This window comes from Oryzias latipes, chromosome 10 (genome assembly GCF_002234675.1).
Source record: "Oryzias latipes chromosome 10, ASM223467v1".
Lineage (NCBI taxonomy): Eukaryota > Metazoa > Chordata > Actinopteri > Beloniformes > Adrianichthyidae > Oryzias > Oryzias latipes.
In genome coordinates, this window is record NC_019868.2 from 14,878,685 (window position 1) to 14,905,732 (window position 27,048).

General features: G+C 41.7%; 2 protein-coding genes across 2 annotated transcripts; both read right to left on the reverse strand.

Annotated features, from left to right (window-relative positions):
• Positions 1 to 1,192: 1,192 nt before the first annotated feature.
• LOC111947993 (protocadherin beta-16-like) lies at positions 1,193 to 17,986 on the reverse strand. Its single transcript, XM_023959153.1, has 2 exons — positions 14,542 to 17,986; positions 1,193 to 1,496 (listed from the first exon to the last, which is right to left on the reverse strand). The coding sequence occupies exons 1-2, from the start codon at positions 16,869 to 16,871 to the stop codon at positions 1,289 to 1,291; spliced, it is 2,538 nt and encodes an 845-aa protein (XP_023814921.1). The 5' UTR covers positions 16,872 to 17,986; the 3' UTR covers positions 1,193 to 1,288.
• On the reverse strand, positions 7,985 to 10,866 carry LOC111948000 (protocadherin gamma-A5-like). Its single transcript, XM_023959158.1, has one exon. It carries the CDS (start codon positions 10,711 to 10,713, stop codon positions 8,266 to 8,268), a length of 2,448 nt encoding a protein of 815 aa, XP_023814926.1. The 5' UTR covers positions 10,714 to 10,866; the 3' UTR covers positions 7,985 to 8,265.
• Positions 17,987 to 27,048: the final 9,062 nt, after the last annotated feature.

The following is a 27,048-nucleotide window of genomic DNA, read 5'->3' on the forward strand; positions in this document are numbered from 1 at the left end:
GAATAGAGTAGCTGGCCTGATTACTCTCCGAGCAAAAACAAAGCAGAAAGATCAACAACAACTCTCGTCGTTTCATTGTTCTGATCTCCGTGATTACGCAGAAGAAGAAAAAAGAAAGAAAAATGAACAGTCCGTGTCGGATCCAGTTAAAATCACATCGCCAAAAAAATGTACCTATCCTTTTCTTCGTTTTTTTTTTCCTTCCTCGAAGGAGCTTGTGTCGCAAGGAGCTTGTGTCGCAAACAGCAAATTGAAACCAAACAACCCTTCCAAACGGCTGCAACGAACATGCAGATCGTCGGCTTCTTGTCCTCTGCCTTCAAGTCATTGTCTGTAGCTCTCCGTGGAAAATGAAGGGAGGTACTGCTGATTTACCATCTACACTTAAACAGCCTGGCCAATAGCGGCCCTAAGAGTCCAGAAAGACGAACTGCACAAACGGAAAAAGTACATGGTGAACTCCTGAATTCAAGTAAAAATAATTGTCATGAAAAACTACACATGGCTTTTAAGTTAGTCTTCAAAAACTTTATGAAGACGAGTTTTGGAGATCAAATAGGCTGATTGGCAGCAAATAATTGTGTAGATATAGAAAATATAGAACAATCTTCACCTAAATGTCTTTGTCCAACTATGAAATGTTTAAGGCAAAAATATAATAAAATATAAAAATAATAATTTAAATAATTTCCGCCGCAAGAAAGAAAGGCAAGTTTTTGTGAATCATTATGACATTTCTGACAAGGTCATGATAAACACTCACAAGCTCTTATCTGAGTAAAAAACAAATAGCAAGACTTGTGAAGTAGAACGGCATTTAATCAATGAACTTAAATGCAATAAACGAAACAACAATAAGGCATGATGGAAATGTGGCAAACTTAAACAAGAGGATTTAGATAAGTGGTTGAGCTTGAACGAATGCAGTGGCATGGCCAAAGGAAAATCATTCATAACTTGTTAAATAATAGCAAATAATCAAAAATTGAAATCTGCTTTTTGTTTTGAAGTAGATAAATCAGATAGAAATAATGAACAAGGCAACAGCCTTAGTATTTTTGACCAAGGAAAAAAAGCTTTGCCAAAAAATTAGTAACTTATGATAAAAATTATACTAAGAAATAAATAATACATTTAACAGAAAAAATGCATACAAAGTTAAACTAAAGGCATATGTGCTTTAATTTTGACATTAACTATAAGGAATTTTTGGAAAAGCAAGTTATGTATTCTGTTTATTCACCCAAAAGGTAAAGACACGCTGTTGCTGTCCATGGTGCTAGAAAACCTAGAACAATCTGAACAACTGAGCTTCAGATACGGAGACAAAGTCACTGAAAGTAAAACAACTGACCTCTAGAGGAGAGTCTGGTTCATCCAGGATGCTCTTCTCACTCTGCATCCGCTGCATGGTTCCTGTAGAACTGGGGTCCATTATCAGCACGTTCTGACTCCCAGCTCTGCCAAACTTACAGTCACTCTTTCTGGAGTCAGTGGTCCTGCACACCTCGTAATTGTACGTGTGTGGCAGAGTCCCTGTGCCCAAAGTGTCTGAGTAACGTGGAGGATAATATGGAATCACTGGGAGGCTGGAGTGATACAGGATGCGAGACTGTCTCCATCTGTAGATTTTGACGGAGATGATGACCACTAAACACGTGATGAAGAGGAAAGAAACCACAGCCAGAGCCAGCACTAAGTAAAAAGTCAGGTTGTCATTGTATTCCTTGTCGTGTGGAAAGTCAGTGAACTCCGACAGCACTTCAGGGAAACTGTCCGCCACCGCCACGTTCACAATGACTGTAGCTGAACGAGAGGGCTGCCCGTTGTCCTCCACGATCACAGTCAGTCTTTGTTTGAGCAAATCTTTCTCCATCACTTGGCGGACAGTTCGGATTTCTCCATTCTGTGAGCCCACTTCAAACAGCGCCCTGTCTGTGGCTTTCTGCAGTTTATAGGAGAGCCAGGCATTCTGTCCAGAGTCCACATCAACAGCCACCACTTTAGTCACCAGGTAGCCCACATCAGCTGAACGAGGCACCATTTCAGCCACCACAGAGCCAGCAGTCTGGACCGGATACAGAACCTGAGGGGGGTTATCGTTCTGATCCTGGATCTGGATTTTCACTGTCACGTTGCTGCTGAGTGGAGGAGAACCTCCATCTTGAGCCCTTACAATAAACGCAAGCTGCTTAATCTGTTCATAATCAAACGACCGCACTGCACTGATGTCACCATTGTCAGAGTTTAATGTCACATAAGATGATACAGGGCTTCCACTCACATCTGCATCTTCAAGAAAGTATGCAATCCTTGCGTTTTGTTTCCAGTCTGCGTCTTTTGCTTTAATATTTAATATTGACACTCCTGGAGTGTTGTTTTCCATTATATTGGCTGAAAAACTGGGTTTGGTGAAAACAGGAGCATTATCGTTGACATCAGAAATTTTTAAATGTAAAGTTACTGTAGTAGAAAGTGGAGGTGTCCCTGAATCAGTTGCTAAAATACTTATATTGTATTCAGCCTTTTTTTCCCGATCAAAAACGGCATCAGAGAGTAAACTAAAATAATCACTTAAAGATGACTGAACTTTAAAGGGAAGACTGGTATCTATGGAGCAAGCTATTTTTCCATTTCTTTCAGAGTCAGCATCTTTCACATTAAATACTGCAACTGTTGTTCCCGGAGCAACGTCCTCTGAAATTAGGCTAGAGAAGGACATTATATTAATAACCGGAGCATTATCATTTATGTCAGCAACCTCAATAACAACTTTGGTTGCGTCACTGAGGCCGCCTTGGTCTTTGGCAAGGACCCTTAATTCGTATCTTTTGTCTTTTTCATAATCAACATCACCACAAACACTTATTTTGCCAGACAAACTGTCAATTTCAAATTTTTCTGCAGATTTCCCCTTTACATTTGAAAAACTGTAAGTAACCAAACCATTCGTACCACTGTCAGCATCAGAAGCATTAACAGTTGTTATATATGTGCCTTTCAGGGCATTTTCTTCCACATTCGCTTTGTAAACCGACTGACTAAAGACAGGGGGGTTATCGTTTACATCAAGGACTGTAATCTCGATATTTACTGAACCAGATCGCTGTGGAGTTCCTCCGTCTACCGCTAACAGCTTTAATGAGATGTGGGGGTGCACCTCTCGGTCCAAAGGCTTCTGCAAAATCATGACAGCGAATTTGATTCCATCAGCGTTAGAATGTTGTTTCAAAGCAAAATTATCATTGGTGGACAAAATATAATTCTGCAAGCTATGGATCCCGGCGTCGGGATCATACGCACTCTCTAAATCAAAAAGAGATCCTATGGTCGCAGATTCGCTTATTTCCAGATTAATTGTTCGACTTTTGAAAGACGGCGCGTGATCATTTACGTCTAGGATTTCCACTGTGACTCGGTGAAGCTCGATGGGATTTTCTAGAATGATTTCAAAGCTGAAGCTGCACGGAGTTATCTCTCCGCAGAGCTCTTCTCTGTCTATTCTCTCACTCACGACTAGAATCCCTTTGTCTGCATTCAGCGCCGTGTACTGAGCGTTTTCTCCGCTGACGATTCTGGCCCGACCAGAACGGAGCCTTCTCACATCCAAACCAAGGTCCTGCGCAACATTACCGATCAGTGAACCTTTCTTCATCTCTTCTGGAATGGAATAACGGATTTGTCCGCTGGTTGCAGAAACTATCCACAGAAAAAGGATTAGATTCCACTGCGGACTCAAAATCCACAAACATCGGCGTGTTTCCATGTTGTCTTGAAAAAACAAACAAACAAACAAGTCCGAGCCCTCCTAAACTCACAAAAAACGCACTAAAACCATCATTCACCGTATACACTTTTGACGAGGGTGCAAAACAGGCGAGGAAGACGACGTCCACGAGCAAATTTCTCTCAGATGCCGCCCAGTATGACGCTTTGGGACAATCCTTTCTCTCCTCCGTCTTTATTGCAACACGACTCAGGGTTTTCCTGATCAACAGCGTCGCGTAGAGTCCAAACAGTGGAATAGAAAAATAGAAGCCTTATAGCCTCCACCAACTTTTCTCTCTTGTTTAAACTCTCAAAGTTTCACAGAAAAAGGAGTCAGCTAGTATGAAGTGAAAAAAAAAGTATCAAAGATTTTTGTAAAATTGGCAAACTGGACGCATTTTGTACTCTACAAGAGACACGACATGGAAGAGAGTGAATGACAATGGACGGCAGAAAATCAGAATAAATTACCCATTTGCACTAGAAACAAAAGCATGCATAAATGCGCCCTCAGCAGTCACTCTTGGTAAATTTCTCCCTTTAAAGCGCCTTTCCTTTCGCGGCCTGGAGATTTTTGTTGTGCAAACCTGATTTTCTTTTTTTTCCTCCTTTGTTTTTAATGTTGTATTGTGTTATGCGTCGTGATGAGCTCTAGACAAACGTCAATCATTTCTGTCTCTGCTGAGAATAAGCTGACCAGTTAGCAGATTTTTCAGTTTATGGATTCCTTTAGAAATTCTACTATTAATAAGGGACCACTAACTGATTTACAAAACCAGTAAAAATATTTAGGAAAGATGATTTCTGTCCGTGGTGCTGAAATCAAACACTAAAATAAAATTACATTTTAGCCAAACAGAGTTACATGAGACATTTGAGGGGAAAAAAGACAAACCTCTAGAGGAGAATCTGGTTCATCCAGGATGCTCTTCTCATTCTGCATCCGCTGCATGGTTCCTGTAGAACTGGGGTCCATTATCAGCACGTTCTGACTCCCAGCTCTGCCGAACTTACAGTCACTCTTTCTGGAGTCAGTGGTCCTGCACACCTCGTAATTGTACGTGTGTGGCAGAGTCCCTGTACCCAAAGTGTCTGAGTAACGTGGAGGATAATATGGAATCACTGGGAGGCTGGAGTGATACAAGATGCGAGACTGTCTCCATCTGTAGATTTTGACGGAGATGATGACCACTAAACACGTGATGAAGAGGAAAGAAACCACAACCAGAGCCAGCACTAAGTAAAAAGTCAGATTGTCATTGTAATCCTTGTCGTGTGGAAAGTCAGTGAACTCCGACAGCACTTCAGGGAAGCTGTCCGCCACCGCCACGTTCACAATGACTGTAGCTGAACGAGAGGGCTGCCCGTTGTCCTCCACGATCACAGTCAGTCTTTGTTTGAGCAAATCTTTCTCCGTCACTTGGCGAACAGTTCGGATTTCTCCATTCTGTGAGCCCACTTCAAACAGCGCCCTGTCTGTGGTTTTCTGCAGTTTATAGGAGAGCCAGGCATTCTGTCCAGAGTCCACATCAACAGCCACCACTTTAGTCACCAGGTAGCCCACATCAGCTGAACGAGGCACCAATTCAGCCACCACAGAGCCAGCAGTCTGGACCGGATACAGAACCTGAGGCGGGTTATCGTTCTGGTCCTGGATCTGGATTTTCACTGTCACGTTGCTGCTGAGTGGAGGAGAGCCTCCGTCCTGCGCTCTTACTACAAACTCCAGCTGGTTGATCTGCTCGTAGTCAAAAGAGCGCACTGCATAAATAACACCTGTCTCACTATTGATAGAAACATATGCAGAAGAGGGATTTCCATGAATCCGTGTTTCTTCTAAAAAATACGACACTCGTGCATTCATATTCCAATCCCTGTCATGCGCCATGACAGAAAAAATAGACGTTCCAGGTGAATTATTTTCCATAATCTGAGCTACGTAGCTGGTTTCTTTAAACAACGGATTATTGTCGTTTACATCTGAGATCTTCAATCTTAATATCGTCGTGTTTGACAGAGAGGGCAATCCAGAATCTGACGCGCGCACTGTGATGTTATACTCTGATATAACCTCTCTGTCCAAATAAGATTCTGTGAGGAGTGCATAGTAATTAGTTATGGTTGATTTTATCTTAAATGGGAGCACTTGGTCAATTGCGCATGTAATTTGTCCATTTTGATCAGAATCCGCGTCAATCACGTTAATAATAGCCACTGTGGTACCTAAAGGAGAGTTTTCAGGCACAGGGCTGGAGAACGACATTACGTTTATAACAGGCGCGTTATCATTTATGTCCGTTACCTCAATCAGTACTTTATTTGAATCTGTTAGACCTCCTTGATCCACAGCCTCAATTGTTAATTCGTATTTTTTTTCCTTCTCGTAATCAATTTGTCCTTTCAGCGTTATGGATCCTGAAACTTCATCTAGTTTAAATATATCAGCGATCTCTGGAGTCATTTTTGCAAAGCGATATGTTACGAGGCCGTTTGATCCCACATCTGCGTCACTTGCATTAACTGTTGTTATTAATGTGCCTTTTACGGCGTTTTCTGAAACTGTAGCTCTATAAAAAGGCTTATTAAAAATGGGAGGGTTATCATTTGCGTCTAGCACTGTAACGTGCACATTGACTGTGCCAGATCTAAGTGGATTGCCACCATCAACAGCGATGAGCTTCAGACTGAGTCGGGGCTCCGTTTCTCTGTCTAGCGGCTTTAACAGAATCATTTCTGCATATTTGCGACCATCTGGACTTGAGTGTTGCTTTAAATCAAAGATTTCATTTGGACTAAGTATGTATTTTTGAAGCCCGTTATCGCCGACATCTGCATCTTCCGCAGTGTCCAGTAAAAACCTCGATCCCACTGCCACAGATTCGCTTATTTCAAATTTGATGTCAGCATTCCTAAATGTCGGGGAGTTGTCATTAATATCGGTTATTTCGACGGTTATACGATGCAGCTCCATGGGATTTTCTAAAATCACCTCAAAGCTGAAGCTGCACGGAGTCACATCGCCGCAAAGCTTCTCTCTGTCGATTCTCTCGTTCACCACTAAAATGCCTTTGTCTGTTTTCAGCTCGGTGTATTGAATGCTTTGTCTGGTCACGATACGGGCTCGGCCAGAGCGAAGTCTTTGCGCATCTAAACCAAGATCATGAGCAACGTTTCCGATAAGTGACCCCTGTTTCATCTCCTCTGGAACTGAATACCTGATCTGGCCTGAGACGACGACAAACCACGGAAGAAGCAGAAAACACAGAACTGACCTGGGAAAACGCCCTTTGTCACATGAAAGCAGAGCTTTTCCAAGCGCCATTGCTCATAGAAAAAGATAAATAAAAACCTTGGGTAGTAAAATTCAAAGAGAAAGCATTTAAGTGCAGCAAAATATCCGATGGTCTGAAATTCTTTGTCTGTAGTATCCGTTTCTGTGTCCGTTACGTGAATGCAGCACTTGCATTTCCTCTAGCTCTAAAAATGAGGTTCTGCCTCTTACCCATCGTTCAGTATCAGTTGTTATATTGGCCAACAGCGTCCCTCACTGTTCATAGCACGTATGTTATTAACACTGACAAGTTAAACATATTTATAGATCAACGATACTACTATTTTGCTTTAAATTAGTTTAAGGAAAATCTGTTGATTTTTCCAAAAGTAGAAAAAAAACAGAAAAGCAAATTTGAAAACAATACAGCTGTGATAATATTGAATACTGTAAAAAATAACTACCTGATTTAGAAAAAAATTTCTTTCATGGTATGCCAAATATTTTTAAAAAACTGCAAGAGGAGCTGTCCAATACAGTTGGTGCTGAAATAGTTCCAAATTAGTGCCCAAAAGACATTGTGCAAAACAAAGGTCTAATCTAAAAACAATCTAGGTTCTCCATTAACTTTGACAAGCAAAACAACCTTAACTTCCAGGGTGAAATATGAAACATTTGGTTTTACTCCTGGTTTTATTTATTCTGTCTCAATTTCAGAAACATAAAAGTGTGTAAAAACGAAGTCCCTTTATAAACTGTATCAATTCTAGATTTAAATAGAAAATATTGGGTAAAACAGAGAGGTTAAAATTAAGAATAAAAAAGATGACGGCAGTAAACGATAACATAGAAAGCACTTATAAAGTTTAAAAACTGAAGAAAAAAAACACTAATGCAGTTGATTGTGTATACCAGGACTATTTGAAATATGAACTAATTTCCTTATGGCTTAAGTGTAGGTAAAACCAGATATTTTGCTGTTTTCTTTATTATTGAAGACTACTTTACTAGTTTAATACTAAATTTCGAGTAAAAGTTTTTTTGCTTTAAGTTAAAACTGCTCAGTTACAGGAAAATGGAATGTTTTTATAACACTGTTACATTTTGTTAATATCAAATTTAAGCAAATGTTTTGTATAAGTAATCCATATTCAAAATATTTAAATGGTATTTTATAAGTAAGTGCCAGAAAAACCAAGAAAAAATAATTAAGACAGAATCAAAGTTTAAATCATTTCAAAATTTGGCACAAAACAACTGACCTCCAGAGGAGAATCTGGTTCATCCAGGATGCTCTTCTCACTCTGCAGCCTCTGCATGGTTCCTGTAGAACTGGGGTCCATTATCAGCACGTTCTGACTCCCAGCTCTGCCGAACTTACAGTCACTCTTTCTGGAGTCAGTGGTCCTGCACACCTCGTAATTGTACGTGTGTGGCAGAGTCCCTGTGCCCAAAGTGTCTGAGTAACGTGGAGGATAATATGGAATCACTGGGAGGCTGGAGTGGTACAGGATGCGAGACTGTCTCCATCTGTAGATTTTGACGGAGATGATGACCACTAAACACGTGATGAAGAGGAAAGAAACCACAGCCAGAGCCAGCACTAAGTAAAAAGTCAGATTGTCATTGTAATCCTTGTCGTGTGGAAAGTCAGTGAACTCCGACAGCACTTCAGGGAAGCTGTCCGCCACCGCCACGTTCACAATGACTGTAGCTGAACGAGAGGGCTGCCCGTTGTCCTCCACGATCACAGTCAGTCTTTGTTTGAGCAAATCTTTCTCCGTCACTTGGCGGACAGTTCGGATTTCTCCATTCTGTGAGCCCACTTCAAACAGCGCCCTGTCTATGGCTTTCTGCAGTTTATAGGAGAGCCAGGCGTTCTGTCCAGAGTCCACATCAACAGCCACCACTTTAGTCACCAGGTAGCCCACATCAGCTGAACGAGGCACCATTTCAGCCACCACAGAGCCAGCAGTCTGGACCGGATACAGAACCTGAGGCGGGTTATCGTTCTGGTCCAAAATAGTTAATCTAACAGTGGTGTTACTGCTCAAAGGAGGGGACCCCCCATCCTGAGCTTTCACATAGAAAGTTACAGTTTTGATCTGCTCATAGTCAAATGATCGAACTGCTTGAATGACTCCACTTTCTGCATTTATAGATACATAGGATGAACTAGGGCTGCCATTTAACTCTGAATCAATTAGAAAGTAAGACACCCGCGCATTTTGTCCAAAATCTGCATCATTTGCTTTCACTGAAAACACAGATAATCCTGGAGAATTATTCTCCACAACATCTGCGTCATAAAAACTCGATTCAAATATGGGGGCGTTATCATTTACGTCAGATACTTTGAAAGATATTGTTTTATTTGTGGAGAGAGCAGGACTCCCCTCATCCACAGCTGTGAAAGTGATGTTATATTCCGGGACACTCTCTCTATTGAGGACACCATTTGTGACCAGAGTAAAATAATTCTTCAGAGATGTCTGTATTATGAAAGGTATATTTGCGTTAACTGAACAGTCTACTTTACCATTTTTGCCCGAATCAATGTCTTTAACATGGATTATTGCTACAGTAGCCCCTATAGGTGAGTCTTCAGGGATTGTGCTAGATAATGATGTTAGTGTGATCAGGGGCGCATTATCATTTACATCCACAACCTCAATTATTACATTTGTGGAAGTGCTTTGCCCACCCTGATCTTTTGCCTGCACGCCAATCTCAAATATTTTGTCATTCTCATAATCAATTGCGCTGTTCACAGTTAAATCTCCGCTGTTTTCATCCAGACTGAAAAACTCAGCAACGTCACGAGACATCCGATTAAAGTGATACGTAATGCGGCCGTTCATGCCTTCATCCGCGTCTGTTGCGCTCAGTCTCACTATTAATTTTCCTTTTGGCATATTTTCTTTAACTGACGCCTTAAAGATTTGCTGCGCAAAAACAGGGGCGTTGTCGTTTGTGTCCCTCACTCTGACGTGTATTTTCATAACGCCTGAGCGTTGCGGGTCTCCCCCGTCAGTGGCGGTGAGCGTAAGAAGCAGCGTTTCTTCTTTCTCTCGATCTAAAGCCCCAGAAAGATAAAGCTGGGCATATTTATGACCGTTTGGGCTTGAAAGCACTTTAATATTAAAGGGTGTTACAGGATGCAATGTGTAACCACTCAAAGCGTTAATACCGACGTCAGGATCCGTTGCGCTAACTTGCAATATTTGGGTTCCTGGGAGAGCGGACTCTAGGATTTCTACGCGCATTTCTTTTTCATGAAAAGACGGAGCATTATCGTTAACATCTAGGACTTCTACTACAATGCTGTGTAATTGCATTGGATTGGTCAAAATCATTTCAAAATTCAAACTACAAGGCGATGTTTGCCCACAGAGCTGCTCTCGATCTATTTTTTCTCCCACGAGCAGGTTCCCTTTGTCTGCATCTAGTTTAACATATGCGCTGTGCTCGCTGCTTACAATTCGGGCACCACCTAATTTCAATCTTTTCGCATCCATTCCCAAATCTTCGGCAACATTCCCCACGAAAGACCCCTTCCTCATCTCCTCGGGAACAGAATATCGGATCTGGCAATGGGCCGTCGCAAGGAGAAAAATAAGCATCAAGGCATTTACTTGCCATTTAACCATCAGTTTTCTGCTGATCAGATCCATTTTCCGAAATGTAGGAATCCGAATCCACTTTTCGTTAAAGATCTATGTTTGTAGTCCAGTATTTTCCGTCGAATATCTATATTCCACCGTTAGAAAAAAGAAGAAAAAAATGAGCATGCGTAGAGACTAACAATGGTGACTGAATGCCTTCTTAAAGCTGCATCTAGGCTTTCAGAGGGGTGTAGCGCAAAAAAAGATTTGCCATATACAAAGACCGACAGCGGCCCTTAGAGTCTACCATTATTATGACAAGTAAAAATGTATGAATCAAAAAGGAAAAGGTTCACAGTATGTGTATATCATAAAACACACACAAACACACACTACATAATTAGGCTTTGCTCAGTTGAAACACTTCTCATTTATGAAAGACAAGTCTACAATGAAAACAGTTTAAAAATATATACATTTCTGCATTAATCGTGAAGATCATTTTAAGAAATATTTAAACTACATTACAATGTTTTGCTGGGATAGGCTCCAGCAGCCCCGAGACCCCGAAAAGGGACAGAATGGGATTAGAAGATGAATGTATGAATTATAATGTAAAAAAAACATTAATTCAGGTGATGTGATCACAGTTTTTATAACAAAAAGACCACATATGCAAATGTTAGTTGCTGTCCATGGTACCGAAATGGAACATTGAAGAATTTTCACTGACTGAATTACAAGCACCTAAAAGAATAGACTGACCTCCAGAGGAGAATCTGGTTCATCCAGGATGCTCTTCTCACTTTGCAGCCGCTGCATGGTTCCTGTAGAACTGGGGTCCATTATCAGCACGTTCTGACTCCCAGCTCTGCCGAACTTACAGTCACTCTTTCTGGAGTCAGTGGTCCTGCACACCTCGTAATTGTACGTGTGTGGCAGAGTCCCTGTGCCCAAAGTGTCTGAGTAACGTGGAGGATAATATGGAATCACTGGGAGGCTGGAGTGGTACAGGATGCGAGACTGTCTCCATCTGTAGATTTTGACGGAGATGATGACCACTAAACACGTGATGAAGAGGAAAGAAACCACAGCCAGAGCCAGCACTAAGTAAAAAGTCAGATTGTCATTGTAATCCTTGTCGTGTGGAAAGTCAGTGAACTCCGACAGCACTTCAGGGAAGCTGTCCGCCACCGCCACGTTCACAATGACTGTAGCTGAACGAGACGGCTGCCCGTTGTCCTCCACGATCACAGTCAGTCTTTGTTTGAGCAAATCTTTCTCCGTCACTTGGCGGACAGTTCGGATTTCTCCATTCTGTGAGCCCACTTCAAACAGCGCCCTGTCTGTGGCTTTCTGCAGTTTATAGGAGAGCCAGGCATTCTGTCCAGAGTCCACATCTACAGCCACCACTTTAGTCACCAGGTAGCCCACATCAGCTGAACGAGGCACCATTTCAGCCACCACAGAGCCAGCAGTCTGGACCGGATACAGAACCTGAGGCGGGTTATCGTTCTGGTCCTGGATTAGAATTTTAATTTTTGCCACAGAACTCAGAGGAGGGGATCCAGCATCACGAGCAGTTACATTAAATTCAAACCATTTAATCTGTTCATAATCCAGTGACTTCAGTATATGAATTACACCTGTATCGGAACCAACTGACACCAGTGATGCAACAGCTGCGCCATTAATCTCTTTTTCCTCCAGAAAGTAAGACACTCGCGCATTTTGGCCCCAGTCTGCGTCAATTGCACTGAGGACGAACACAGAGAACCCAGGAGGGTTGTTTTCGGATACAGCAATGCTGTAGTGTGTTTCATCGAATTTTGGTGGGCTGTCATTTACGTCAGAAACTTTTACATTAACGTTTTTAATGCTTGACAGAGGCGGAGAGCCTTGGTCAGTTACTTTTATGGTGATATTATATTCTGGAATATTTTCTCTGTCTAAAACGTCATCTGTCACTATGGTGTAATATCCAGTTAATGAAGACTCTATCTTAAAAGGTGCATCTGAGTCAATTATGCATTTAACAATGCCGTTATTTTCTGAGTCTTCATCATTCACGTTAACAACAGCTATAGTAGTTCCTGGGGGAGAATCCTCTGAAACAGAGTTAGAAAAAGACATAAGCTGTATGGTTGGAATATTGTCATTTTCATCAACTATTTGAATAAAGACTTTACACGTGTCAGTAAGCCCCCCATGATCACTAGCCTGGACGTTTAGTTGATATGACTTAGATTTTTCAAAGTCTATTTTGCCCGCAACTTTTATTTCCCCTGTTCGTGGATGTACCTGAAACAGCTGTTTTGTCTCTCTGGCACCGTGCGCTATAGAAAACGACAACTCTGCATTTACTCCTTTGTCGTCATCATGAGCGCTAACGGTGGTAATTATTGTTCCTTCGGGGGAGTTCTCCTTGACTTCCGCTTTATACGCTTTTTGGCTGCACACTGGCGCATTATCATTTGCATCGAGCACTGTAATATGAATACGCGCTGTCCCAGATCTGTGCGGCTCACCGCCATCTGAAGCAACGAGCAGAAGTGTGTGTGTCTCCTGCTTTTCTCGGTCTAACGGGTTTTGTAAAACTATTTCGATAGATCTGTCACCACCGGACTGTGTATTTACTTCAAGTTTAAAATTGTCTGAAGGTCTAAGAACGTATTTTTGTATATCATTAACTCCGACGTCAGGGTCGTCGGCGCTTTCGAGTGCAAAACGAGTACCCGTTGCTGCATTTTCAACCATTTTTAAGAGGATTTCATCCTTTTGGAAGGCTGGGCTGTTATCATTTACGTCAACTACCTCCACAGTAATGCGGTAAAGCTGAATAGGATTTTCTAAAATGACCTCAAAGCTGAAGCTGCAGGGCGTCGTCTTCCCACACAATTCTTCTCGATCTATTCGCTCTTTGATAACTAGCGTTCCTTTGTCTCGCTGCAACCCGACATATTCTCGGCCTCCTTTAGTAATTATTCGAGCTTTACCTGACACCAGTCGCCCAACGTCCAAACCCAAATCTCTTGCAATATTCCCGACAAAAGACCCTTCAACCTGCTCCTCGGGTATGGAGTACCGAGCCTGAGAAGTGACTGAGCGGATCTTGAGGAAACAAAGAACAACTAGCACTCCAGACCGAGCCAGAAAAGTCATCGTCAATCCAAGAAAAACAGTTATCCTTCTTAGTGAAAATCTTATATGAGTAAATATATATATAAAAAAAAGATTTCAGAGATGTTATTGAAAAAGCGATCTGAGAAATAAAACCTCCGATGTTCACAGCCTCCTGTTTCCAATCGAAAGAACGACTGAAGGCTAAAAAGGAGTAGACTCCTGCGTTTTATGCTTAGTGATGGTCTCACCCATGGATCAACAGCGGCACTCGGAGATAGTTAACGGTACTGTTGTAATTACACTACACAGAAACAAAAATGTCTAAAAAACGAAATGTAGAAGTGAAACTGCAAATTGATTATAAGTGTGCTTACAGAATATACCTTATTTTTGCATTAAACTGCAATAATAATCTGTAAACAAAGTCATTCAACAAAACACTTAATCCAATGAGCAATAGCCACAATAAAAACCATAACCAATTATGTTGATATGTTTATAATACACCCATGACCAAACCAAAACGATTCTACTCATTCAGCACTACGGACAGCTACATATAAGCACGCATGCAGCGAAAAAGAGAGCACTTGGCAGATTTCATTTACAAAAGTTTGAACTGTTTTTCAGTGACTTACCAGAGTTGATTGAATTCTGGAATTGCTTGACTGTTGATTCTCCCCTTGTAGTGTATTACTCCCATCTTCATCGATACTTAACAGACTTTGACTGATAGGCTGCATGCATTTAAAGTCACTCTTTCTGGAGTCAGTGGTCCTGCACACCTCGTAATTGTACGTGTGTGGCAGAGTCCCTGTGCCCAAAGTGTCTGAGTAACGTGGAGGATAATATGGAATCACTGGGAGGCTGGAGTGATACAGGATGCGAGACTGTCTCCATCTGTAGATTTTGACGGAAATGATGACCACTAAACACGTGATGAAGAGGAAAGAAACCACAGCCAGAGCCAGCACTAAGTAAAAAGTCAGGTTGTCATTGTAATCCTTGTCGTGTGGAAAGTCAGTGAACTCCGACAGCACTTCAGGGAAGCTGTCCGCCACCGCCACGTTCACAATGACTGTAGCTGAACGAGACGGCTGCCCGTTATCCTCCACGATCACAGTCAGTCTTTGTTTGAGCAAATCTTTCTCAGTCACTTGGCGGACAGTTCTGATTTCTCCATTCTGTGAGCCCACTTCAAACAGCGCCCTGTCTGTGGCTTTCTGCAGTTTATAGGAGAGCCAGGCGTTCTGTCCAGAGTCCACATCAACAGCCACCACTTTAGTCACCAGGTAGCCCACATCAGCTGAACGAGGAACCATTTCAGCCACCACAGAGCCAGCAGTCTGGACCGGATACAGAACCTGAGGCGGGTTATCGTTCTGATCCTGGATCTGGATTTTCACTGACACGTTGCTGCTGAGTGGAGGAGAGCCTCCGTCTTGTGCTTTAATAGTGAGTTCTACTTCCTTTAATGTTTCATAATCAAATGAGCGCACTGCATTTAACTCTCCAGTTTCCGAGTTTACAGACACATAGTGAGAAGCTGGAGTTCCACCTATGTGCGTGTCTACAAGAAAATATGAAATTTTTGCATTTTGTTTCCAGTCTGCATCTTTTGCCCTTACGGTGGTAATGGACGTGCCGGGAGAATTGTTTTCCATGACATAAGCAGAGTAGAAATGCTTTTCGAATAGAGGTTGGTTGTCATTTATGTCAGATATTTTTACATTTAAAATGACGGAGCTGGAGAGAGGAGGGGAGCCCGAGTCTTTTGCTATGATGATAATTTTGTATTCAGCAATCAGTTCTCTATCAAAACTTCGGTCTGACACCAAATTATAATAGCTAGTTAATGAAGATACGATTTTAAACGGGAGGGATTTTTCTATAACACACGTGACTTGCCCATTTTTTTCTGAATCTGCATCTCTGACATTTATTATAGCTATTGTTGTGTCAACAGGGGCATCCTCTGATACTGCACTGGAATATGACATGATCGTAATGACCGGAGCATTGTCATTGACGTCACTGACATCAATTATGATTGTACTCGTCCCTGTCAAACCTCCTCTGTCTCTTGCTTCTAATCTCAGCTCGTATTTCTTCTCTTTTTCATAGTCTATGTCTCCAGCCACAGATATTACGCCAGTGCTTTCATCGATATTAAACGCACCCACTGCACTGCCTTTAATTTTAGAAAAGCAAAACATTATTTCACCGTTTGCTCCAACATCTGCGTCCGTGGCGTTTACTGTTGCAACGTATGTCCCTTTATGAGAGTTTTCCGTTATGGTGGCTCTATACACCGACTGGTTAAATGCAGGAGCATTATCATTTGCATCCAACACCAGAACATTTATATTGACTGTACCGGATCTCTGCGGAGTTCCACCGTCTGCAGCTATCACCTTTAAAAGAAGACTGGGCTGTTCTTCTCTGTCTAGTGGCCTCTGAAGCACTAATTCGGCGTATTTGCTACCATCTGGATTCGTGTGCTGCTTTAAAACAAAATAATTGTTAGGAGACAGAACGTAATTTTGAAGAGCATTTAGTCCGACGTCAGGATCAACCGCGCTCTCGATGGGATATTTGGAGCCGACTGTAGCAGATTCGCTCGTTTCAAACCGGATGACTGGATTAGGAAAGAAAGGAGTGTTGTCGTTTATGTCTAATATTTCAACGGTGACTTGATGAAGTTCCATCGGATTCTCCAGAATTATTTCGAAACTGAGGCTGCACGGAGTCAGGTCACCACAGAGCTGCTCTCGGTCTATTCTCTCGTTCACGACAAGAGTCCCTTTGTTTGCCTTCAGCTCGGTGTACTGGATGTTTCCTCCGCTTACAATGCGGGCACGGCCCATATGCAACCTGCTTGCATTCAGGCCGAGGTCTTTGGCAACGTTGCCAATAACAGAACCAATTTTCAGCTCCTCTGGGATAGAATAGCGAATATGGCCGGAGACGCGGCCACCGATCGATGAGAGAAGAAAAAGGAATCCAAGCTCCCATTTGAATATGGAAATAAAACGACACCTTACATTGCGAGAATAAAGACAGCAGATTTCCATTTCAGCATCAAAAGAAAAATAAGTGTGCATCCACAAGCCGCTGTGCAAGGTGATCGCGCTGCGTTAGAGGAAAAAGACTGCGGTGAAAATCCTTATTCCGCCTTCTTCTGCTGTCCGATAGTAAAAAATACGCCCGCACTGTGAAAAAAAAACACAGCGGGAGGGGGGCACTGGCTCTTAACACCCAAATGGTTTGTTGATCTGCAGCGTCGCTTAGAGTGCAAAACGTGAATTTCTATCAGCAAGATCTTAAATTCAATGTAACGTGTAATAAAGAACAGGAATGCTAAAAACAACTTCTAAATGAAAAATTTAGACATTCTGATTAAATTAAGCTTTTTAGAAAACAGTTTTCTAAGAGAAACGTTTCATGAAAACCTAAACGACCAGGGTCAATTTTAAAATGCCGCATCTAACTCCAAAAAACTTGAACAATATAATATAAAAACCGTTGAACATAAAACACAGGTCTAAGGTCTAAATCTGTGAATAATTTTACCTATTCAAGAAAACACAATAAGAAGAAAATATGAGATATATTTAAACAGAGAAAATTATGAATGACTTTCTGCTTAAGAATAAGAAGACAAGCGTTTTTTTTTTTTCAAAAAGAACTTCAAAATTGTCTGCATCGCTTTTATTGAACCATTAGACTAAATCACAAAAACGTTTTAAGGGAAAAAGTCACATTAATATTCCTTGCAGCCTTGACTGAATGTTTTATGAATGGTCAATGAAAAAACTATGAGGGTGCATATATTTTATAACTGTGAGGGAACTTGAGTAGTTATATTAAAAAGAGTTGTTTAAATTTGTATTGTCGTTTGAAGTACGTTTACACTAACTAAAATCCAAAAAAAAACCAAACATCTTATTTCGCAGGTGCATTGAAAAAGATGTAAAAATCTACAGGAGCATATAGCACATTTCTTTACCATACGTAGAAAAAAATCAATGGCACTAAATTGTGTTTAGCAAATAATACAATATTAAATATCAACGTACAAACGTATGCAAAATATGTCTATGAGTTAAAATAACCAAAACTACAGAGAAAATGATTTCAGTCGCTCTCCAAGGTGCTACATGCAATTTTTTTCCCCTGCCCACTAAAAATCCTGTAATTTGCAAGTAAACACCGACATGAAACAACTAACCTCCAGAGGAGAGTCTGGTTCATCCAGGATGCTCTTCTCACTCTGCATTCGCTGCATGGTTCCTGTAGAACTGGGGTCCATTATCAGCACGTTCTGACTCCCAGCTCTGCCGAACTTACAGTCACTCTTTCTGGAGTCAGTGGTCCTGCACACCTCGTAATTGTACGTGTGTGGCAGAGTCCCTGTTCCCAAAGTGTCTGAGAAACGTGGAGGATAATATGGAATCACAGGGAGGCTGGAGTGGTACAGGATGCGAGACTGTCTCCATCTGTAGATTTTGACGGAGATGATGACCACTAAACACGTGATGAAGAGGAAGGACACCACAGTCAGAGCCAGCACTAAGTAAAAAGTCAGATTGTCATTGTAGTCCTTGTCGTGTGGAAAGTCAGTGAACTCTGACAGCACTTCAGGGAAGCTGTCCGCCACCGCCACGTTCACAATGACTGTAGCTGAACGAGGGGGCTGCCCGTTGTCCTCCACGATCACAGTCAGTCTTTGTTTGAGCAAATCTTTCTCCGTCACTTGGCGGACAGTTCGGATTTCTCCATTCTGTGAGCCCACTTCAAACAGTGCCCTGTCTGTGGCTTTCTGCAGTTTATAGGAGAGCCAGGCATTCTGTCCAGAGTCCACATCAACAGCCACCACTTTAGTCACCAGGTAGCCCACATCAGCTGAACGAGGCACCATTTCAGCCACCACAGAGCCAGCAGTCTGGACCGGATACAGAACCTGAGGCGGGTTATCGTTCTGGTCCTGGATCTGGATTTTCACTGTCACGTTGTTGCTGAGTGGAGGAGAACCTCCGTCCTGTGCTTTGACAACGAATTCAAGCTGCTTAATTTGCTCATAATCAAATGAGCGTAAGGCGTGAATAACCCCACTTTCTGCATTTACTGAAACATATTCAGAGACTGGCCCGCCAGAAACTTTACTTTCTTCCAGAATGTAGGATATTCTAGCATTTTGATTTTCATCTGGATCTTTAGCTTTGATGGTGAGAACAGACACACCTGGAAGGTTATTTTCAAAGATAAACGCGTCATAAACGCCTTTTAGAAAACGTGGAGAATTATCATTAACATCAGAAATCCTCAAGTTAAAAGTCCTTTTAGATGACAAAGGATGCACTCCAGCATCTGTTACGGTTACAGTGATGTTATATTCAGAAACACTTTCACGATCTAATAAAGAATCTGTGAGCAAAGTGTAGTAATTTTTTAAACTAGATCTGATCTTAAAAGGGATATTTCCTTCAAGCCTACATCTCACTTCTCCATTGTCCGCCGAATCCGGGTCCTTCACATTAATAATTCCAACGGTTGTACCAAGAGGAGAATCTTCAGAGACAGGACTGCTGAATGACATCACACTTATAACAGGAGCGTTATCGTTCACATCCATCACATCAATGATCACTTTACTTGAATCCGTCAAACCTCCTTGGTCTTTTGCATGAATTTGAAGCTCATATTTTTTGTCCTTTTCATAATCAATGGAACCAATTATGAAAATTGCACCACTTTTTTCATCAATTTCAAACAAATCATTTGATCCGCTGTTGAGATCAGAAAAATAATACCTCACGATGCTGTTGGAGCCGAAGTCTGCGTCAGTCGCATTTACTGTGATGACGTAAGTGCCTCGAGGGGAGTTTTCGGTGACCGCAGCCTTGTACACCGATTGATTAAATACTGGAGCGTTATCATTATTATCAAGAATAGTTATATTTATATTAACTGTTCCTGATCTCTGCGGATTCCCTCCGTCAACAGCGATTAGCTTTAACAAAAGGTTCGGATTTGTCTCTCTGTCTAAAGGCTTCTGAAGCACCATCTCCGCGTATTTTTTACCATCTGCGTTTGAGTGCTGTTTAAGAATAAAATGATCATTTTCGGTCAAGACATATTCTTTAAGACCGTTCGGGCCAACATCTGCGTCCTCTGCGCTTGTGAGAGGAAATCGCGCTCCGCTCAGAGCCGATTCACTAATTTCAAAGACAATGTTTTCTCTTCTAAAAGTGGGCGAATGGTCATTAATATCTGTTATTTCCACAGTTATTTGATGCAGCTCCATAGGATTTTCTAAAATCACCTCAAAGCTGAAGCTGCACGGCATCGTGTCGCCGCAAAGCTGTTCCCGGTCGATTCTCTCGTTCACGACTAAAATCCCTTTGTCTGCTTTTAGCTCGGTGTACTGGGTGTTTTCCCCGGTCACAATACGGGCCCGACCAGAACGGAGTCTTTTCAGATCCAAGCCGAGATCTTGAGCCACATTCCCGATAAATGATCCTTTCCTCATTTCCTCTGGAATCGAATATCTGATTTGGCCGTTCACAATGCCAAACTCGCAAAGAAGGAAAAACAAAAGCTGCAGATTTTGTCCAATGGAATAAAGGCATTTTCCCCGTCTGCCAGCTCGTATTCCACTTGACATAGTTGCAGAAAAAAACAAGATTGCTCTTTAAGTGTGGCGAACAGAACACAGCTGTAATCCTTACTATTAAAGACCCTATATGTTTCTCGTTCTACCTCCGAATGCAAATGGCTGTTGTTTTTTTAGACCGCTCAGTGAGCAACCTAATGTCCTCTCTTCGATCAGGGTAAAAAATGAAGGCAAGGCAGTGGAAGAAAATTTTAGGCTGATCAACAGCGTCCCTTACAGTCCAAAATCAGCTATATCACGCAAGGATAAAAAAAGTGATAACAGATATGTGTGCTAATATTCTAATATTTGTAGATGTCTGGGATTTTTCAAAACACTCACTGTTGGCTGTAATTATTGTAAGTCATTGATTAGCGCTCATCAGAAGTTTGAAAAGAACATAAAAAACCTAAAACATATAGAAGACAAAAATAAAACAAAATAAAAAATTGAAGCCAATTGAAGCTTTAAAAAAATATGGACTCTAAAAAAGTGATCATTCTAGACAAAGATGTATGCCAAACAAGGTCCATCATAGTAAAACTAACAACAGTTTATCGAGACAAACAAGCAAAATCAAATCAAGATTTAGCACTTACCATAAAAAAGGTAAGTTACACTTGTAATATTCACCCTCCTTCAAAAACAGCAAATCTTGCACATTAATCAATGGTTCGCAATACATATATGATTGCTGACGTCATAATGTATTAGTGAACTTTATGCTGTTCATAGTTCTAAACAATAGCTTTAATATACCTGCAGGTATAAAAAAGGAAAACATGAATAAACATGTTTTTAAACCCACAGGTTCGCTGTCCGTGGTACTAAACTATTCTAAGGGGCTGCTAAAGTGGAGAAAAAAACAGATATACTCAGCTAATTTTTTTACTGACCTCCAGAGGAGAGTCTGGTTCATCCAAGATGCTCTTTTCACTTTGCATCCGCTGCATGGTTCCTGTAGAACTGGGGTCCATTATCAGCACGTTCTGACTCCCAGCTCTGCCAAACTTACAGTCACTCTTTCTGGAGTCAGTGGTCCTGCACACCTCGTAATTGTAGGTGTGTGGCAGAGTCCCTGTGCCCAAAGTGTCTGAGTAACGTGGAGGATAATATGGAATCACTGGGAGGCTGGAGTGGTACAGGATGCGAGACTGTCTCCATCTGTAGATTTTGACGGAGATGATGACCACTAAACACGTGATGAAGAGGAAAGAAACCACAGCCAGAGCCAGCACTAAGTAAAAAGTCAGATTGTCATTGTATTCCTTGTCGTGTGGAAAGTCAGTGAACTCCGACAGCACTTCAGGGAAACTGTCCGCCACCGCCACGTTCACAATGACTGTAGCTGAACGAGGGGGCTGCCCGTTGTCCTCCACGATCACAGTCAGTCTTTGTTTGAGCAAATCTTTCTCCGTCACTTGGCGGACAGTTCGGATTTCTCCATTCTGTGAGCCCACTTCAAACAGCGCCCTGTCTGTGGCTTTCTGCAGTTTATAGGAGAGCCAGGCATTCTGTCCAGAGTCCACATCAACAGCCACCACTTTTGTCACCAGGTAGCCCACATCAGCTGAACGAGGAACCATTTCAGCCACCACAGAGCTAGCAGTCTGGACCGGATACAGAACCTGAGGCGGGTTATCGTTCTGGTCCTGGATCTGGATTTTCACTGTCACGTTGTTGCTGAGTGGAGGAGAACCTCCGTCCTGCGCTTTGACAACGAATTCAAGCTGCTTAATTTGCTCATAATCAAATGAGCGTAAGGCGTGAATAACCCCACTTTCTGCATTTACTGAAACATATTCAGAGACTGGCCCGCCAGAAACTTTACTTTCTTCCAGAATGTAGGATATCCTAGCATTTTGATTTTCATCTGGATCTTTAGCTTTGATGGTGAGAACAGACACACCTGGAAGGTTATTTTCAAAGATAAACGCGTCATAAACGCCTTTTAGAAAACGTGGAGAATTATCATTAACATCAGAAATCCTCAAGTTAAAAGTCCTTTTAGATGACAAAGGATGCACTCCAGCATCTGTTACGGTTACAGTGATGTTATATTCAGAAACACTTTCACGATCTAATAAAGAATCTGTGAGCAAAGTGTAGTAATTTTTTAAACTAGATCTGATCTTAAAAGGGATATTTCCTTCAAGCCTACATCTCACTTCTCCGTTGTCTGCCGAATCCGGGTCCTTCACATTAATAATTCCAACGGTTGTACCAAGAGGAGAATCTTCAGAGACAGGACTGCTGAATGACATCACACTTATAACAGGAGCGTTATCGTTCACATCCATCACATCAATGATCACTTTACTTGAATCCGTCAAACCTCCTTGGTCTTTTGCATCCACCCTGAGTTCATACTTTTTGATTTTTTCATAATCAATGGAACCAGTCATTGAGATTTTACCACTTTTTTCATCAATTTCAAACAAATCATTTGATCCGCTGTTGAGATCAGAAAAATAATACCTCACGATGCTGTTGGAGCCGAAGTCTGCGTCAGTCGCATTTACTGTGATGACGTAAGTGCCTCGAGGGGAGTTTTCGGTGACCGCAGCCTTGTACACCGATTGATTAAATACTGGAGCGTTATCATTATTATCAAGAATAGTTATATTTATATTAACTGTTCCTGATCTCTGCGGATTCCCTCCGTCAACAGCGATTAGCTTTAACAAAAGGTTCGGATTTGTCTCTCTGTCTAAAGGCTTCTGAAGCACCATCTCCGCGTATTTTTTACCATCTGCGTTTGAGTGCTGTTTAAGAATAAAATGATCATTTTCGGTCAAGACATATTCTTTAAGACCGTTCGGGCCAACATCTGCGTCCTCTGCGCTTGTTAAAGAGAATCGTGCTCCTGTTAAAGCCGATTCACTAATTTCAAAGAGAATGTTTTCTCTTTTAAAAGTGGGCGAATGGTCATTAATATCTGTTATTTCCACAGTTATTTGATGCAGTTCCATAGGATTTTCTAAAATCACCTCAAAGCTGAAGCTGCACGGCATCGTGTCGCCGCAAAGCTTCTCCCGGTCGATTCTCTCGTTCACGACTAAAATCCCTTTGTCTGCTTTTAGCTCGGTGTACTGGGTGTTTTCCCCGGTCACAATACGGGCCCGACCAGAACGGAGTCTTTTCAGATCCAAGCCGAGATCTTGAGCCACATTCCCGATAAATGATCCTTTCCTCATTTCCTCTGGAATCGAATATCTGACATGTCCAAAGGCGAGCTGACACAGACAGAGAAGGAAAAAGAGCACACCGTCGCGCAGAAGCCGCCCTTTGACGCGTTGACACGGCTGTGTTCCTCGTTCCATAATTATGGGTCCACAAGTTAAAAAAAAAAACAATATTGGATCACGATGACTAAAAAAATATTCTAAGGAAAACTATGCTCGCTTAGATTTAAGAAGAAATTGAGTCTAAAATGATTGCTGGTGTCAGGCAAAATGAAAACTGCTTCTTTCTTCTAGGAGAAGGGCGAGGGAGGAGAATGATCATAGGGCTCAGTAGACAATTTTATCTTGACCAACAGCGTCTCTCAGAGTCCGGTGCGAGTATAGAACATACTTGAACTGGAACAATTTAATTAGGAAAAAAAGGCGAAATTAAGTTATTCTTACCAGGGTTTTTTGTGTATGTCCAAAAACATAAAAAAAAAAAAAGAAAAGAAAAAAAAATTGTCAAAGTACTAATTGTGTCCGTTAGCAGTATATTATATATATATATAGCACTCCCAGCAGGTCACTGAGATCATGTGACCAGCTGGCTGTTAAGAGCACCCGGTTAAAAAACTAAAGGAGACAGAGCCTTTGCAGCAGTGGCCCCATCCCTCTGTAACTCTCTTCCTCTTAGCCTCAGATAGGTGGACTCAGTGTTTTCTTTTAAAAAGCAGCTAAAAACATATCTTTTTAAAATAGCTTTTTCTCAATTTTCTTTTTAACATGTGTTTTTACTGTGTTTTACTGTTGTTTTATCGTGTTGTACTGTGAAGCACTTTTATCGGGAAAGGTGCTATACAAATAAAGATTATTATTATTATTATTATTATTATATGTATTCTTCCAAGCAGATTTGAAAATGCAACATATAAACACAAATAATAAATCGAACAAAATAGTATAGACAAAAATATTTAGAAACAGACATGTATATTTTTTAACGGAAACCTTGTTTAAAAAGAATAAAGTAAAAGACTTAAATAATATAATGTGGGAGATAGCGCACTGTGTTTCGCTGTCCATGGTGCTGAATTAATTCAACCGTATGGTTACAGAAAAAAAAACAACAATGGTAAACTCAGCTTATTTTTACTGACCTCCAGAGGAGAGTCTGGTTCATCCAGGATGCTCTTCTCACTCTGTATTCGCTGCAAGGTTCCTGTAGAACTGGGGTCCATTATCAGCACGTTCTGACTCCCAGCTCTGCCGAACTTACAGTCACTCTTTCTGGAGTCAGTGGTCCTGCACACCTCGTAATTGTACGTGTGTGGCAGAGTCCCTGTGCCCAAAGTGTCTGAGTAACGTGGAGGATAATATGGAATCACTGGGAGGCTGGTGTGGTACAGGATGCAAGACTGTCTCCATCTGTAGATTTTGACGGAGATGATGACCACTAAACACGTGATGAAGAGGAAGGACACCACAGCCAGAGCCAGCACTAAGTAAAAAGTCAGGTTGTCATTGTAGTCCTTGTCGTGTGGAAAGTCACTGAACTCCGACAGCACTTCAGGGAAGCTGTCTGCCACCGCCACGTTCACAATGACTGTAGCTGAACGAGAGGGCTGTCCGTTATCCTCCACGATCACAGTCAGTCTTTGTTTGAGCAAATCTTTCTCCGTCACTTGGCGGATGGTTCGGATTTCTCCATTCTGTGAGCCCACTTCAAACAGCGCCCTGTCTGTGGCTTTCTGCAGTTTATAGGAGAGCCAGGCATTCTGTCCAGAGTCCACATCAACAGCCACCACTTTAGTCACCAGGTAGCCCACATCAGCTGAACGAGGAACCATTTCAGCCACCACAGAGCCAGCAGTCTGGACCGGATACAAAACCTGAGGGGGGTTATCGTTCTGGTCCTGAACTCTAATAATAACAGTTGTGTTGCTGCTGAGAGGAGGAGAGCCTCCATCCTGAGCTTTGACAACAAGCTCCAGCTGTTTGATTTGTTCATAATCTAGAGAGCGAACTGCACTAAGAACTCCTGTTTCAGAGTTTAAAGACACAAAGGTAGTAATCGGACTTCCGCTCAGTTGTGTATCGTCTAATAGATATGTAATTCTAGCATTTTGACCCCAATCAGAATCATATGCTCTGGCTGTAAAAATAGAGTGACCAGGGGAATTGTTCTCCTGGATGTGTGCAAAAAAGAAGTTTTTGTCAAATTGTGGTGCATTGTCATTAATGTCAGAAACTTTTAGATTTATTGTTTTAGAGCTGGTTAAAGGAGGAGAACCAGAATCTGTTGCTGTTATAGTTATCTGATATTCTGGTACAGACTCTCTATCTAGCTGTTGTTCTGTAATCAAATTATAATAATTTGTTAGCGATGACTCAAACTTGAAAGGGAGCTTAGTGTTAATCTGACATTTAACCTGTCCATTTTTCTGGGAATCTGCATCTTTAACATTTAAAATAGCTATAGTTGTTCCAACAGGTGCATCCTCTGACACTAAGCTTGATAAAGACATCACATTTATGACTGGTGCATTGTCATTTACATCAACTACATCAATTATGACTTTGCTTGTTCCAATTAAGCCACCTCGATCTTTTGCCTCCACCCTGACCTCATATTTGGTGTCTTTTTCAAAGTCTATCACATTGAAGACTGAAATCACACCAGTGTTTTCATCTATAGAAAACACATTTTCTGGACTGCCTTTCATTTTTGACAAACTGTAAGTAATGACTCCATTTGAGCCACTGTCTGCGTCAGTAGCATTGACAGTGATTACACTGGTGCCTTTTGCTGTGTTCTCCACCACAGATGTTTTGTACACAGATTGGCTGAAAACTGGAATGTTGTCATTTGCATCTAGAATAGTGACATCTATATTTACTGAACCAGATCTTTGCGGCGTCCCGCCATCAACTGCTATTAGCTTTAAGGTCAGATGTTGATTTTGCTCCCTGTCTAAAGGCCTCTGAAGCACCATTTCAACGTTTTTGCTTCCATCTGGATTTGCATTTTGCTTCAATATAAAATTGTCGTTTGGTGATAAAACGTAATTTTGCAAACCGTTTTGGCCCACATCCAAATCCTCCGCGCTCTGCAGTGGAAACTGGACTCCAACAGCTGCTGATTCACTCACTTCAAAACTGATCGGCTTTTCTTTGTTTGGGAAAACGGGAGCGTGATCATTTATGTCCAAAACCTCCACAGTAATTCTGTGAAGTTCCATCGGATTTTCCAAAATCATCTCAAAACTGAAGCTACACGGCGTCACGTCCCCACACAGCTGCTCCCGATCAATCCGCTCGTTCACGACGAGAATCCCTTTGTCTGCCTTCAGCTCGGCGTGGGGAACGTCTTCCTCTGTCACGATTCGGGCTCGCCCAGAGCGCAGCCTTCGCAGATCCAAGCCCAGATCTTGTGCTACATTACCGATCAGCGAACCTTTT

Coding starts and splice junctions, on each gene's coding strand:
- LOC111948000 (XM_023959158.1), bottom strand. CDS start 10,713: ATGGATCTGATCAGCAGAAAACTGATGGTTAAATGGCAAGTAAATGCC.
- LOC111947993 (XM_023959153.1), bottom strand. CDS start 16,871: ATGCACACTTATTTTTCTTTTGATGCTGAAATGGAAATCTGCTGTCTT. Junction 1,497..14,541: donor AATTACGAGGTGTGCAGGAC/CACTGACTCCAG, acceptor GGTGTGCAGGAC/CACTGACTCCAGAAAGAGTG.